We start from the raw sequence: 13,135 nt of genomic DNA on the forward strand, positions 1-13,135 counted from the left end.
ATAGTTTAGGAAAAAAAATGAATTTTTGTAAAGTTGTGGACCTGACAATCTTCTGAGTAAAATAATATTTAATATTTTAATAATAAATGCCTAAAATTGTTCACCAGAGTTAAAGAAATTATTTAATGTTTACTTTTAAAAATAATTTTAATTGAGTTACACATTATACTTTAAACAGTTTTTTAATATTTTAATATATATTTCTATGTTATTACATATTTGTTTTTCTTATAATTTTTCTTACTTAATTAAAAATATAAAAACGAAAATGACATTATTTTAAATTTTAAAAAATATATTAAAATATGAAAAATATAATATTAATATATAGAAAACATATGTACTTAATGTCTTATTGAGATAGAGATAGAAGAAATTAATTAATTAATTAATTATGGTTTTATATTATATATAGCAATGAAATGAGAAGAGATAAAGAAAAGAAAAGAAGCAGTAGTAGGAGTGAGAAATAGAGAGTAGTGAAAGGGAGGCACCCCACCCACCAAGAACCGAAGCTGAGGTTCGGATGGTGACAGCCAGGCTCGGACCTGACTGAGCCTCTCGAAAAAAGCCAAGGGAGGCACCCTCGAAAATAATGGAGTGTTCCAAAGCAAGAGAGGAGAGAGAGGGTGAAACAGGGTTTTAGAGAGAGACGCAGCACCAACAACACCAGCCATAGATTAGATGATGGGTCAGATCGTGCGGAGGAAGAAGAAAGGGCGTCCATCCAAGACAGATCTAGCACGCCGCTCCGGTCAATCTCCGGCAGCCTCCCAGCCAGACCTACGACGGAGCCGCCGTCGCCGGAATGTGCGCTACAACATCGACTACGACGACTACCTTGACGAGGAAGATGAGGACGAGGAAGAGGACGAGAGGAGGCGCGAAAAGAAGAAGCTCAAACTAGTGGTGAAGCTCAACAACAACGAAGAAGAGGACGATGACGAGGACGACGACACGCCGAATCATGTAGGGGCGCGTGAGGTGCACGCGCAGGAGGAAAAGGGGGAAGAGGAGGAGGATGAGGGAGAAGAGGAAGAGGAGGAGGAGGAGGAAGGAAATGAGGAGGCGGAGGAGCTAGAAGAAGAGCGTCAGGTAACACAAGTACTGAGAATTTTGTGATTAGGGAGAAGAGTGTGGTCAGTGTCACCTCAGAAATTTACCAATTGGTGTGCATAATTGAATTATGTTTTTCTGTGTGGTTTTGTGTTTCTCTCTCTAGGGCTTTCTCTTTCTCTCTCTGTGTCGGGATTTTGGGGAGATAACTAACCGGTCAACTGTCAAAACTATCACATACACATGCAGACTCTCTCTGATTGTGTTTTCTTTCATTTTATTATGGCTCTTTCTCTCTCCCTGTCTATGACTAGAGATAAGATAACCTAGGACGCATTGTTGTCTGTCTCTGTCTCCATCGCATCATTTTCTTATATAAATGCAGTATTTGCCTTTTTTTTGTGGTTTTGGGTTGCATTATTAATTGTGTGGTTTCTTGTGACAGGCAAAAGGAAGAAAAGTGGATTCTAAAAGGCTCCACTCAGTTTCAGGTGTGTGTATAGCGATTTATGGTTTCTGTTGTAATGTAATTCTTATTTCATATTTTACAGCTTTTTCCTTGTGTACCTTGTTCGATACTGAAACGGGTTTGCGATGTTTTTGTTACCCTATCGTCCAATGTGAGATAAACTAAGTTTGGTTTTTCTGTTCTGTTTCTAGTATTAGGAACTCCGTCGAAGGTTCCACCTGGGATTCCGTTGCCTGACAAGAGGACCCTGGAGTTGATCCTTGACAAGCTTCAGAAGTAAGGGGATTTCGATGAACATTTTCTTTCCTCTTGCACTCTTTTTGGTTGTGGTGAATGATTACTATAGCATCTTCAACTTATACTGCCGCATGCTGATGTGATGTCTTCTGGTGAATTGTCAGGAAGGACACATATGGTGTGTATGCTGAACCAGTTGATCCAGAAGAGGTGTGCGGGCTTTTCTTGCTTTGAAATTTTAATCTTGCTTTTGAGGGTAATCTAAGTTGAAAGTTCAAATTATGTTTCATTGCAGCTTCCTGATTATCATGATGTGATTGAGCATCCAATGGACTTTGCCACAGTGAGGAAGAAATTGGCAAATGGATCCTATCCTACCTTGGAACAATTTGAGGTGTGTACATGTGTCAACTGTTCATGATGGTTAAAGTTGGGAGAGGTTTCTTTTCTTCTCTGAGATTATGATTTTTTTTTTCTATTTGATTATAAGTGGGCTGATAGCCCGAGGGTGCTTGCAATTGGTGTGAGGGGAAACATTTAAGCGGCTTGTTTGTCAGTATAATAGAGTCTGTCTGGATTTTACTCACTCATGTTTGTCAGTAGCGATTTGTGTGTTTGTGATTGATAGTGGGAAACTTTTGCAGGAGTAAACTAATGATGGGATCGTATGAAATTTAGCACAATTTATTACTAGAGTTTTTATTTCCTGGAAAGGAGTATATTTTCAATGTAATGATAGATTGGGTTATGGTTAAGGCATTGACATAGTGTAGCTTGTCTATTTTGGCATGAATAAATGATAGTTTCTTAATTTAGTGGAAATTTTGCAGTTCAGCACCTCAGTGCCTAGAGCCCGAAAAATGTCTAATGTCACACATGAGTGAGGCTATGGGAGATTAAAATATATGCTGATGCTAATAGGCAGTGGGGGGTAATATATCCTGGTTAGTTTGTCTCTTGTTTATGGCTCTTGGTTCAACCCTATTTTAGATGATAAAAAGGTGTGGAAGAAGAAAATGACTTTTTTCATTGGTGTGGATTTTCTTTATAGACAACCTGTTATCATAATGATGTTTAAGAAATGCAAGAAACGAACTTGTTTGCTCCATCATCTGAACTGAGGAGGATAACACCAACAGTAGGATTGTTGCCTTTTGAGCTGAAGGCTCAAAATTTTCGAAGACAATCTGTTTGTGTGGGGTCAGGTTGTGTGCATCAATCATCCCAAAATTCTGCTAGGCGCACCTTGTGCACTAGGCAACACTTTATTATCATCTTAACCAGTTTTAAACTGTAGGTTGTATGTTGCCTTCCTAGTTGAAGGTAAATAACTTTTACTGTATTACATTAAATTTTGATTCAATTGTTGAATGCAGAGTGATGTATTTTTGATTTGCTCGAATGCAATGCAATACAATGCAGCGGAGACTATATACCACAAACAGGTATAGAATATACTGTTCTCCCTTGAAAAAAGTTTCCATGTAGCTATTTTGTTGTGCATGCTGTATGATCCCTATATTTGTTTCAGGCAAGATCGATACAAGAACTGGCTAGGAAAAAGTTTGAGAAGTTACGGTTTGACTTTGATCGCTCTCAGAGTGAGCTGAAGTCTGAACAAAAAACTAGATCTAATTCCCTGGTTAAGAAGTCAGCAAAGAAGCCGCTGGGTCATACTTCACAGGAACCAATTGGCTCTGATTTTTCGTCAGGTGCAACTCTTGCTACTATTGGAGATGTATTGCCAACATCCCATCCAATGCAAGGTGTCGTTTGTGAAAGGCCTGGAAATATTGATGGTCTTGTGGAAGGCAATGCTTTCATTATTGATGCAAGTCAAGAGAAAGCAGAAGACTACATATCAGGTATCACAGAAAAGATTAAGCCCTTTCGTGCCTTCATTGTTCAATTTTTCTTAATTTCAGTTGGATATTACTGTCATCATATAGTTATTCTCTTCTGAGACTGTTGCTTTATTGTTTCAGGGAGGGGTCTGCTTTCCAAGTTGGGAAGGAAACAATCTATGCAAGATATGGAGCGTCGTGCAACTTATAATATGTCTAATCCACCAGTTACTAGATCGGATTCTGTATTTACGACATTTGAGGGTGAAGTGAAGCAGCTGGTTACTGTATGTATATCTAAAGAAGTGATTCTAATCCTTGAGTAAAGCTTTCTTATTTTGTTTAAAGCATCAATGTTGTATATTTTTGGCACCAGGTTGGACTTCAAGCTGAGCACTCCTATGCCAGGAGTTTGGCTCGTTTTGCTGCAACTCTAGGACCTACAGCTTGGAGAATCGCTTCCCAGAGGATTCAGCAGGCACTACCACCTGGCTGTAAATTTGGTCGTGGTTGGGTTGGAGAGTATGAACCACTTCCCACACCTGTATTAAAGCTTGATAATCTTGCCCAGCAGCAACCTATTTTGGGGACTAAGACGCAGTCTACTGCTGAGTTAATAAAGGCTGACAAAAATTGTAAGAATGTGGAATCCACCGTTGAACATCCTGTTAATGGACCAATCCATGAGGGAAAACAGTCTTCTGTGTGTTCTAGTAGTGGGCTTACATCGGATGGCAAATCATCTTTGTTTGGTTCTGCTGGATCAAGACCCAATTCTCATGACAATCTCTTTTATCCGCAGCCCAATGTCCAAACTAGGAACCTCAACAAGTCTGAGAACAAGGGTTTGAAACAAGTGGAATTGAACTCTTTACCCTCCAGTGATCAGAATAATGCCAGTCTAGTTGCAAAGCTTACAAGTAATACTCCTGCAGCAGTGTCTAAGCCCAGAGAAATGATACCTAGTAACTTGACTATTTTACCGTCTATGCCTTTCAAGCAGCCAGATACCAACGGAGTTGTTGGTGGAGAGTTGCCCAATGGAAAAGTAAGGAATACTAGTTTAAACAGACGGATGCCTGGTGCGTCATCCGAAAGTACGTCAAATCAAACAGGTAGATCAGCTCCTTTTGTTGCCCATGGACAGGAGCAGACTCTTAGTGACCCAGTTCAATTGATGAGGATGTTAGCCGAAAAGACACAAAAACAACAGACTTCTAGTTCATCCAATCATTCTCCTGCTGACACCCCACCAGTGACCCCATCAGTTCCATCGGGACGGAGAGAGGATTTGAGCAATGCTTCAGCAGCAGCTGCCCGTGCATGGATGTCTGTTGGTGCAGCAGGTTTTAAACAAGGACCTGAAATTTCTAGTTCACCCAAAAATCAGATTTCTGCAGAATCATTGTACAACCCAGCGAGAGAGTTCCATCAGCCCTTTTCACGAATTAGGGGAGAGTTTTCTCCTGGTGGAACGCCTTTCCAGTCTGAGAAGAACAATTTTCCATTTCAGGCACTTGTACCGCAATCTCAACCTATTCAACTAGTTGGTGCTTCACAGTTTCCAAACAGACCTATGGTCTTCCCTCAAGTAGCAGCTTCTGACTTGTCAAGATTTCAGATACCACCATGGCGGGGTATCCGACCTCACAGTCAACCAAGACAGAAACAGGAAACACTTCCTCCTGACCTGAACATTGGTTTCCAACCTCCTGGTTCACCTGCAAAACAATCATCTGGTGTGCTGGTTGACTCTCAGCAACCAGACCTTGCTTTGCAACTGTGACATGTTATTGTATTTCTGTTGTGGATGTATCCACAAGATTGACTGATTGTGGAATTTCGGCTCCTGTCGTTGGACGTCAATTTTGATCCCAAAGGCCATGTTGAATGAGGAAAAGGCTACCATTTTACTACTTTAGGAAGAGATGAAACCAATTGGGAAGATTGTTTTCCCTTGGATGCTTATGTTGGGGATCTTAAGGTTTTCTTGAAAAGGATTTGGCACTAGGTAAATCCAATGAGTTTGCTAGTTTCAGAAATTTGAGTGGATTTGCCAGAAGACAAATTCACGACTTTTCATCTTTTCCAGATGAGGATTACCTAGTGAATGTAGCTTATCTATGTTCTATCCAGGAGTTGAAACCATATAAAAACATTAGGAGTCGTTCATGATCAAGCGTTGCTTAGATTTTTCACAATTAGCGGGCGAAAAATCCTGTTGATGATGCCTTGTACATTCTTTACAGATGTTAAGATTCGGTTGATACCATTAGATTATGATTACTTGTTTATCTGAATTGATGGGAAGGCATCACTTCTTAGTTCTTAATGCTGCTATTATTCTGTACATGTCTTGAATGCAAAACCTCAACTTGTTTTCCTTTGTTTTATAGCCAATTCTCCAGCTTCAACATTTTAAGCAGTACCATGCACTGACATGGAAATATGGAGGCTCAATTGGCTTGTTTGATTAAAAAAAGCTGTTTAGATTGATTCATTTATATGAAATATCTAAACGTATACAGATGGATAAATTATGTTTCTTAATTCTCATGAGTACGGATTTATTCTGTTTTAACTTGCTAAAATTGTTGGCTGTAGTTATTGCAAATAAACTCATAAAACATTTTATACCAATATTGAATGCTAATGGGACACAGATTTATTGTAGCACATATTATTTCATGATTATCGATGTAGTATGAATTGAACATTTATGTGATACTTAAATGATAACATGAAGCAATCTTATAAAGTTATAAAGTGGGTGAAAAAGTGGTTGAAAAGAGAGATTGGTAAATAAAGATTTTGAATGAAAATTATTGATGAATTAGGTCAGAAGCTATGGGTGACCTGCACATTACTCATTCCCATCCTTGTCTCACCCCTAAAGTGGAACTTTCGTGTTTTGGAAGTACATGAATAATAGCTTTTTGCGAAAATGGCGCTATATTGAGCGATGATGGTAGGTGAAGCCCATAATTGGATTACAAAATTAGTTTGCCATATGGGGACACTCAACTCAACTTACACTAAATAACCAAACCAATATTCAAAAGCATGTTTCTTCATATTTCCAATTTTTCAAGTCTTTCTAGTTCATCTGTTGTTGTAAGTCTCACATCGACTATAGATAAAACTATTGTTATAAGTCTTATATCAATTATAAATAAGTCTAAATTATAATATATAAGTAAAGTACAAATCTCATCTTAAGATGTTTTTATGGAATTTAATTATATTTAAAAACTATTCTAATATCTATCACAATGTTACCTGAATATAAAATTGTTATTTTATTGCATTGATCACATCTATAACATATGATATATAGAAAAAGTGAAACTTTATGATTCTTCAAACTTGGAAAGCCTTTTACTATTGACTTAATTTGCTTGAATTAAGAAAAAGGAAACACGGAATTTCTAAATTTATGAGAAACTACTTAAATCAAATATTAAATTACTTGCATTAAAAATATATATAGCAAAATTTATTCTTTCCTTTTACCTCTCAGTTGTTTATATTTTATAATGAACTATTTCCTATCCTTTTAACTTAGTTTATTAGATACTATTTATAAGAATTTATGTGAGTGTATTGTCCAAAATGAATAAACTAATAACCAATTATGAAACTTTACGTAGTTCTAAATTGGTAAACTTTAAATTGTGAATTAATTAATAACGTGAAATATTGTGTTTGGATTTATTTGATTTTAGAGGTTTTGATATCACGAGATGTGTGAAGTGTTAGAGAAAGTTATCTTTTGAATTGCCATTTTGATCTTCCCATATTTTCCTTTCACGAACTTCATTTTGAAAAAAGAAATAAAGTAATTGAAGAAATAAGAAAAGAAAAATAAAGTTTTTTTCACTTTAGAAATGTCTACTTCATAAAAAAAAATGTATTTTATTTCATCCTAATCTCTAAACTTAGAAAAAGTTCTTTTAATTTTATTTTGGTTTAAATTCACTTTTAATTCCGTAGTTTTGTGAATATTTAGTTTTAATTTCTATAAAATTTTAACTATAATTTTCATCTTTTAGGTTTTCTTTTTAAATTACAAGTCCACTGTTAAATATCTAACGACAATTTTATTTCAAATCAGTATTAATGTATAGTGGGTCAAAAATATCAGAAGCAAGAATTTCTTATAGTTTTCAATTAAAAATATTTATTCTCATTTATACTGCTTATGTATTTTATCTTAGTAGAATAAGAAGGAAAATGGATATAAAATAATATTTTATTTGAAGATTAACCATCTTTTTTAATATTGAAGATGACGTGGGAAGAACATTTTAACACAAAGATTTAACATTCGTATCCCTTTTAAGGGATTGGAACCTAATAATATTAAAGTTTGAGACGAATACATTATAACTTCGTATTCAAATTTAGGTATTGAAAATATATTTATCTTTTAATTATTAATTAAATATTACTAAAACAATAATATATGTGTGTGTTTTTTATTAATATGAGTGTATTATTTTAATAATATAGACTTTTATTCAGTGAATTTTCAAAATGAAATTCCAATTCTTATTAAAGTATATTAACAATATCTATAAAATTGGATTATTTTTATCTTTGTTTTTCTTTCCTTTCTAGTCATTTTTTATTGTGAAATTTTAATAAATATGTAAAACCTTATTTTTTGTGAAATTTTATAGAAAAATTATAAATAAAAATTTAATAAAACAATAAAATCCAACGTATTAAAATAAAAAAATGGTCATGTATGATAAAAAATCAAATGGGTGTGTTCCACGAATAACTTAAAAAGTATAACATTTTAAATTTTCATTTATGGTATTTTCTTTTTCACATTCATTATATTTCATAATGAATAGATCTAATATGACAAATTTCATATCTTGAATAGGTAAACTAATAGTTAAAAATCTTACCTTAAAAAATGATATTTATTTTAAAAAGGAACATATTGAATTCTACCAAAATGAATATTTTTCAAAAATTAAAAACCCAAGCCAAAACTATAAACAAAATAAGAGGATTTTTTTTTGAGTTATCCTTAAACTTTTCTATCCTGCCTAAATTTCATGTCTAAAATTTCGTGAGTCAATCAACATTAGTTGTTCTGAAAATTGACAAAACCATTTTTTATTTTTAATTTTCAATTTCAATTTGCTTATTTGCTTTTTTAATGTTTCTTAAATTGTGAATCTTTGTCAAAACTAGTCATTTAAAAATCTATAGCTTCGTATTTACAATTAAAATTTTATTTATATAAAATATGTTTAAAATTTTAAGATAACAGACAAATCTCAAAATCACAGCCTGTATATTAAAGAACATGAATTCACGAGGTATGATATGACTAATTAAAAATTAAGATGTGATGAAGTATTCATTGTAAAATAACCACAAAATTTATAGCTTTTCTTCACTTTATTGAACTTCTTTTGTGGTCACGTACTTTTCATTCTTGTGATGGTTAATTAAGCAATATTACTTATTGTTTGTTTTTATTAAATCAAAACTAATATTAAAGTAAAAAATTATCTTTATGAATACATTTATATATAATTTAGATAAAGGAATTTAATTAAACACCATGCATGTCCAATTGCTGAAACTTATTCAATGGGAGTTCATGATAAACTAGGTTTGAATAATTAACTCATGCATGCATACATGCATGTTGGGGTCGATGGTTAATTCAATCACATCATGTCATGTCATATCTTCGGAATATTCAATCCAGACAAAAGGGATAATTGATGGTTCCTCTCACATTATGTCCTACATGCACCCACCATATTCAAATCATTGCTATTTTTGCTGTTTTTTCGTGGTTTAATTAATTGATCTTATATTAGAAAGCATTGATAAGGCAAGATTAAAGCAAACTTTTTTTAAGTATATTAAAGGGTTTAAACCAAATAGCGTTTAAATCCTTGAATTGTATAGGATTAAAAGTGCTAAAAGTTTTAAATTCTGCTTGTTCTTTTCGTACATATAACACAATTGCTCTGTTAATATACAATAGAACAATGATATTTTAACAACACTTTTTGACAACTTTTTTNACAACGGGACACGTGTCACCATTTCATTCGTCTGTTTGAATTTATTTTAAGAAAATATTTGAAACGGACCAATCATAAGCTGCCACGTACGNGTTGTCAAAAATTTGTCAAAAAAAGGGTTGTTAAAGAGACTTTTTCCTATACAATATAACTTCTGACTTACTAGCATAAAGGTTACACGTCTAGAAAAATGTCAAAAATCTGAATAATGAATATATTTTTAAAAAGTTTAGATAAAGAAAATTACACGAAGAGAAGAGGACAATAGTTATTATTAAATATGCTTACTCGGTCTCTCTCTTTAAGTTGTGTTTCTTAGACTTGTTCTTTGAAAAGTAAAATTCTTTACAAATTCTCAAAATTTTATTATATTGATTTTAAATCCTCTCTCAAAGAGTTATAAATTTTGTTCTTGTAATTTTGTAAAACACTTTGTTATTTTCTTATTCAGAGGTAAAATAAAATATTTATAAGGTTAACTTAGTAGAGTTAGACTGTTTAGTTTACTAAAAGTAGTTATAATCGTTCTAAACAATTGAGTTGGTTGTAAACCAAAAGTGATTAAACTCTTTATAATCTTTTAAATTAGTGAATCCCTCACTTAAACCTTTAAAAAATAATTAGATTTAATTCAGTTTGGAGTAAATTAGTATAAAAATTAGTGTCTCTTATTATTTTTGTTTTTTAAAGATTTTTTCTAAAAGTTATTTTATAAACTTAAATGTTTAATTTATGCAAAAAAATTAAACTTTGTTCAAAATTTAAAACTCTATTTAAACTCCCATTTATAGAGTTTTCCTGTATTACAAACATGATTTAATTGACGCAAACCAATCTAAATATAAATTGGGTTAGATGAAGCTTACTTAAAAAAATATGTAAAAAGTGTAATCTAATTCGATTGAAAATATCCATATTGATGCACAATGTAGTATGAGTTTAAATAATAGTAAAAATTTAAATTAAAATATTTTAACAATTTTTTTTAATAATTTTTTGACAATAAAACATGTGTCACTATTTTATTGGTCTGTTCGAATTTATTTAAAAAAAAATATTTGAAACAGAACAATTACAAACATGCTTTGTCAAAAAGTTATAATAAAAAAGTTGTTAAAGAAATTTTTTTCTAAAAATTTATCTATCTCAATACATCAAACTTTTTCCTAAATATGAATGGTTGGAGTTGAATTAATAAATAATATTTAACTTTCTCTTTTAGATAATTCCACACATTAATTCGGTTCATTAAACTATCCTCTTTTACATTTTTTGCCAGCATACTTTTTTATATAATTAATTAATAATTTCAAAACATTTTTTCTTTATTAAAATCCCTTAATCATCAATATAATTGCATGTTCTCTCGATTATTAGGTCGTGAAACTCTTCGATTAATCAGCTATACTATCCTTTGAATTCATATAATATATTGCAAATGGTTGATAAAAACTCTATCAAAAACTCTCATTTTGACAGGAGCACGAACTTTAAGCTACAAACTGTAAAAATGTCCATTATATATACATCTTCAGCAGATACTTCCCATGGATCACAAGAACGTATAGCATATTTAAGATCATAATATACTGAACATAAAAAAATTACGTAGTTGTTTCCAGTCATAATGCATTGGAGACAAAGTTGTAATGTATTTATTAAGAATCTAAGATTGATGAGTATATATATATATAGGGTAGGATTTATACATCAGAATATGGATAAATGGAAAAGCTATATATATATCAGACCGTTGTCTGTTGTACCCTTCAAGAATAACTCTAAAGACAATAAAACAAAACCAAAACATGGAATCACAAACAAAAACGTAACCTGTCGTGTGATTATGTGATGTAGAAGCGTGAACTAGGAAGATCTTTTGAATCTCCGGCCAAACCGACTACGAAGGTTTTGCTTTCGCGTGTTGCTGTGGTGTCGATGACCGAGGTTTTCCTTTGGGTTTTTGAGAACACAAACATTGCCATCGCATATGTATCTTTCAGATTCTGTTGAGCACTCGGAGAAGCATCCAAAGAGGTTTGAGAGATACAAAGCCATTGAGCAGATCTTCAGATCTTCTCAAGACAATGCATGCAATGTGCAATGCGAGTTCGAAACTCTCGATCCAATGCGAAACCACGCTGTCGTATGCTCATATTTACAGTCACTGATTCTGTGATGTGTGGTCAATCTTGGTTGGCTCAGAAATAGCCTTAGAAAATGTGTGTTCCTTATTTCTTTATGAATTTCAGCTACGCGTTGCCTTCACACACAAACTTCGTATTGGTCAAATGCTTTTGTTTCTACCAAAGCGTGTTGGATTTTACTTGCTTATTTTTCCACCACCTTCTCCCTATATTACAGGAATAGGGATCTCTCTGTCACCTCCTCCTGTGTTAACAAATACTGCTAAAACTCAAAGAAATTAGAAAAATGATATTTTAACACTAATTTTTTGACACCATTTTGACACTTATACGCATGTTAAAATGTGGTTGGACGATTTCAAATTAAAAAAAAAAAACTTTAATTTTTCTTTTCCAAATATGTCCTTGTCTTAGCTTTTTTAATTTGAAATCTTCCAACCACATTTTGACACATATGCAGTGTCAAAATAGTGTCAAAAAATTAGTGTTAAAATATCATTTTTCAAGAAATTAACGTTAACATTGTTCACAAGGAATTTTAAAAGAAAAATGATATTTTAACACCAACTTTTGATACTATTTTGACACTACACACGTGTTAAAATGTGATTGGACGATTCCAAATTTAAAAAGATTGAGATAAGGGCATATTTGAAACAAAAAAACTAAAGTTTTTTTTCTAATTTGAAATTATCCAACCACATTTTGACACGTATGCAGTGTCAAAATCGTATCCAAAAATTGATGTTAAAACATCATTTTCCATTTTAAAAGTATCCATCACCTAAAAAAATAATAAAATCGTTAAAAGTGGTGGTTAATTCATATGGAAAGAAGATAGAATATGTTTTAACAAGAAATTAGTACAAGAAATGTATGTGGGTTATATAAATTATTTTGGTTAATAATGGTCAAATGTGGTACAGAATATAGTTAATGTTTGTAATAAAAAACGACGTTGTTGTATGAACTAGTCATCTCCAACGAAGTCAAAAAGCACGTGTACTGCAAACAGCAAAATCAACTCAACTAACTCCTCACACCTATGTATGCTGCGTCCACATCGTCATAATTCAACATGTCTAATAATTAACGATATTACAATAAGGCCCAGGCCCATCAAGTATTTTTGGGTCACCGATTTGGGCCGGGAGTGCCGCGGAAAGGAGGTCGTGGATGGAAAGCTCTTCCTCCACCCCATGATTTTCCATTGATCGAATTTTTTATTTATTGTTTTCAAAATTATTTTTTTAATTCATGTGATTATTTTAATCTCTACTATTTTGATTACAAGACACAATTCACATTGCTATAATAACA

The 13,135-nt window shown here is 32.7% G+C and overlaps 1 protein-coding gene across 1 annotated transcript; it reads left to right on the top strand.

Moving 5' to 3' along the window:
* Positions 1–445: 445 nt before the first annotated feature.
* On the top strand, positions 446–6,022 carry LOC106764882. Its single transcript, XM_014649315.2, has 9 exons — positions 446–1,095; positions 1,502–1,547; positions 1,717–1,801; positions 1,927–1,972; positions 2,058–2,156; positions 3,139–3,207; positions 3,294–3,627; positions 3,748–3,893; positions 3,983–6,022. Exons 1-9 carry the CDS (start codon positions 685–687, stop codon positions 5,390–5,392), a joined length of 2,646 nt encoding a protein of 881 aa, XP_014504801.1. The 5' UTR covers positions 446–684; the 3' UTR covers positions 5,393–6,022.
* Positions 6,023–13,135: the final 7,113 nt, after the last annotated feature.

The sequence above is a fragment of the Vigna radiata genome, chromosome 6 (assembly GCF_000741045.1).
Source record: "Vigna radiata var. radiata cultivar VC1973A chromosome 6, Vradiata_ver6, whole genome shotgun sequence".
NCBI lineage: Eukaryota > Viridiplantae > Streptophyta > Magnoliopsida > Fabales > Fabaceae > Vigna > Vigna radiata.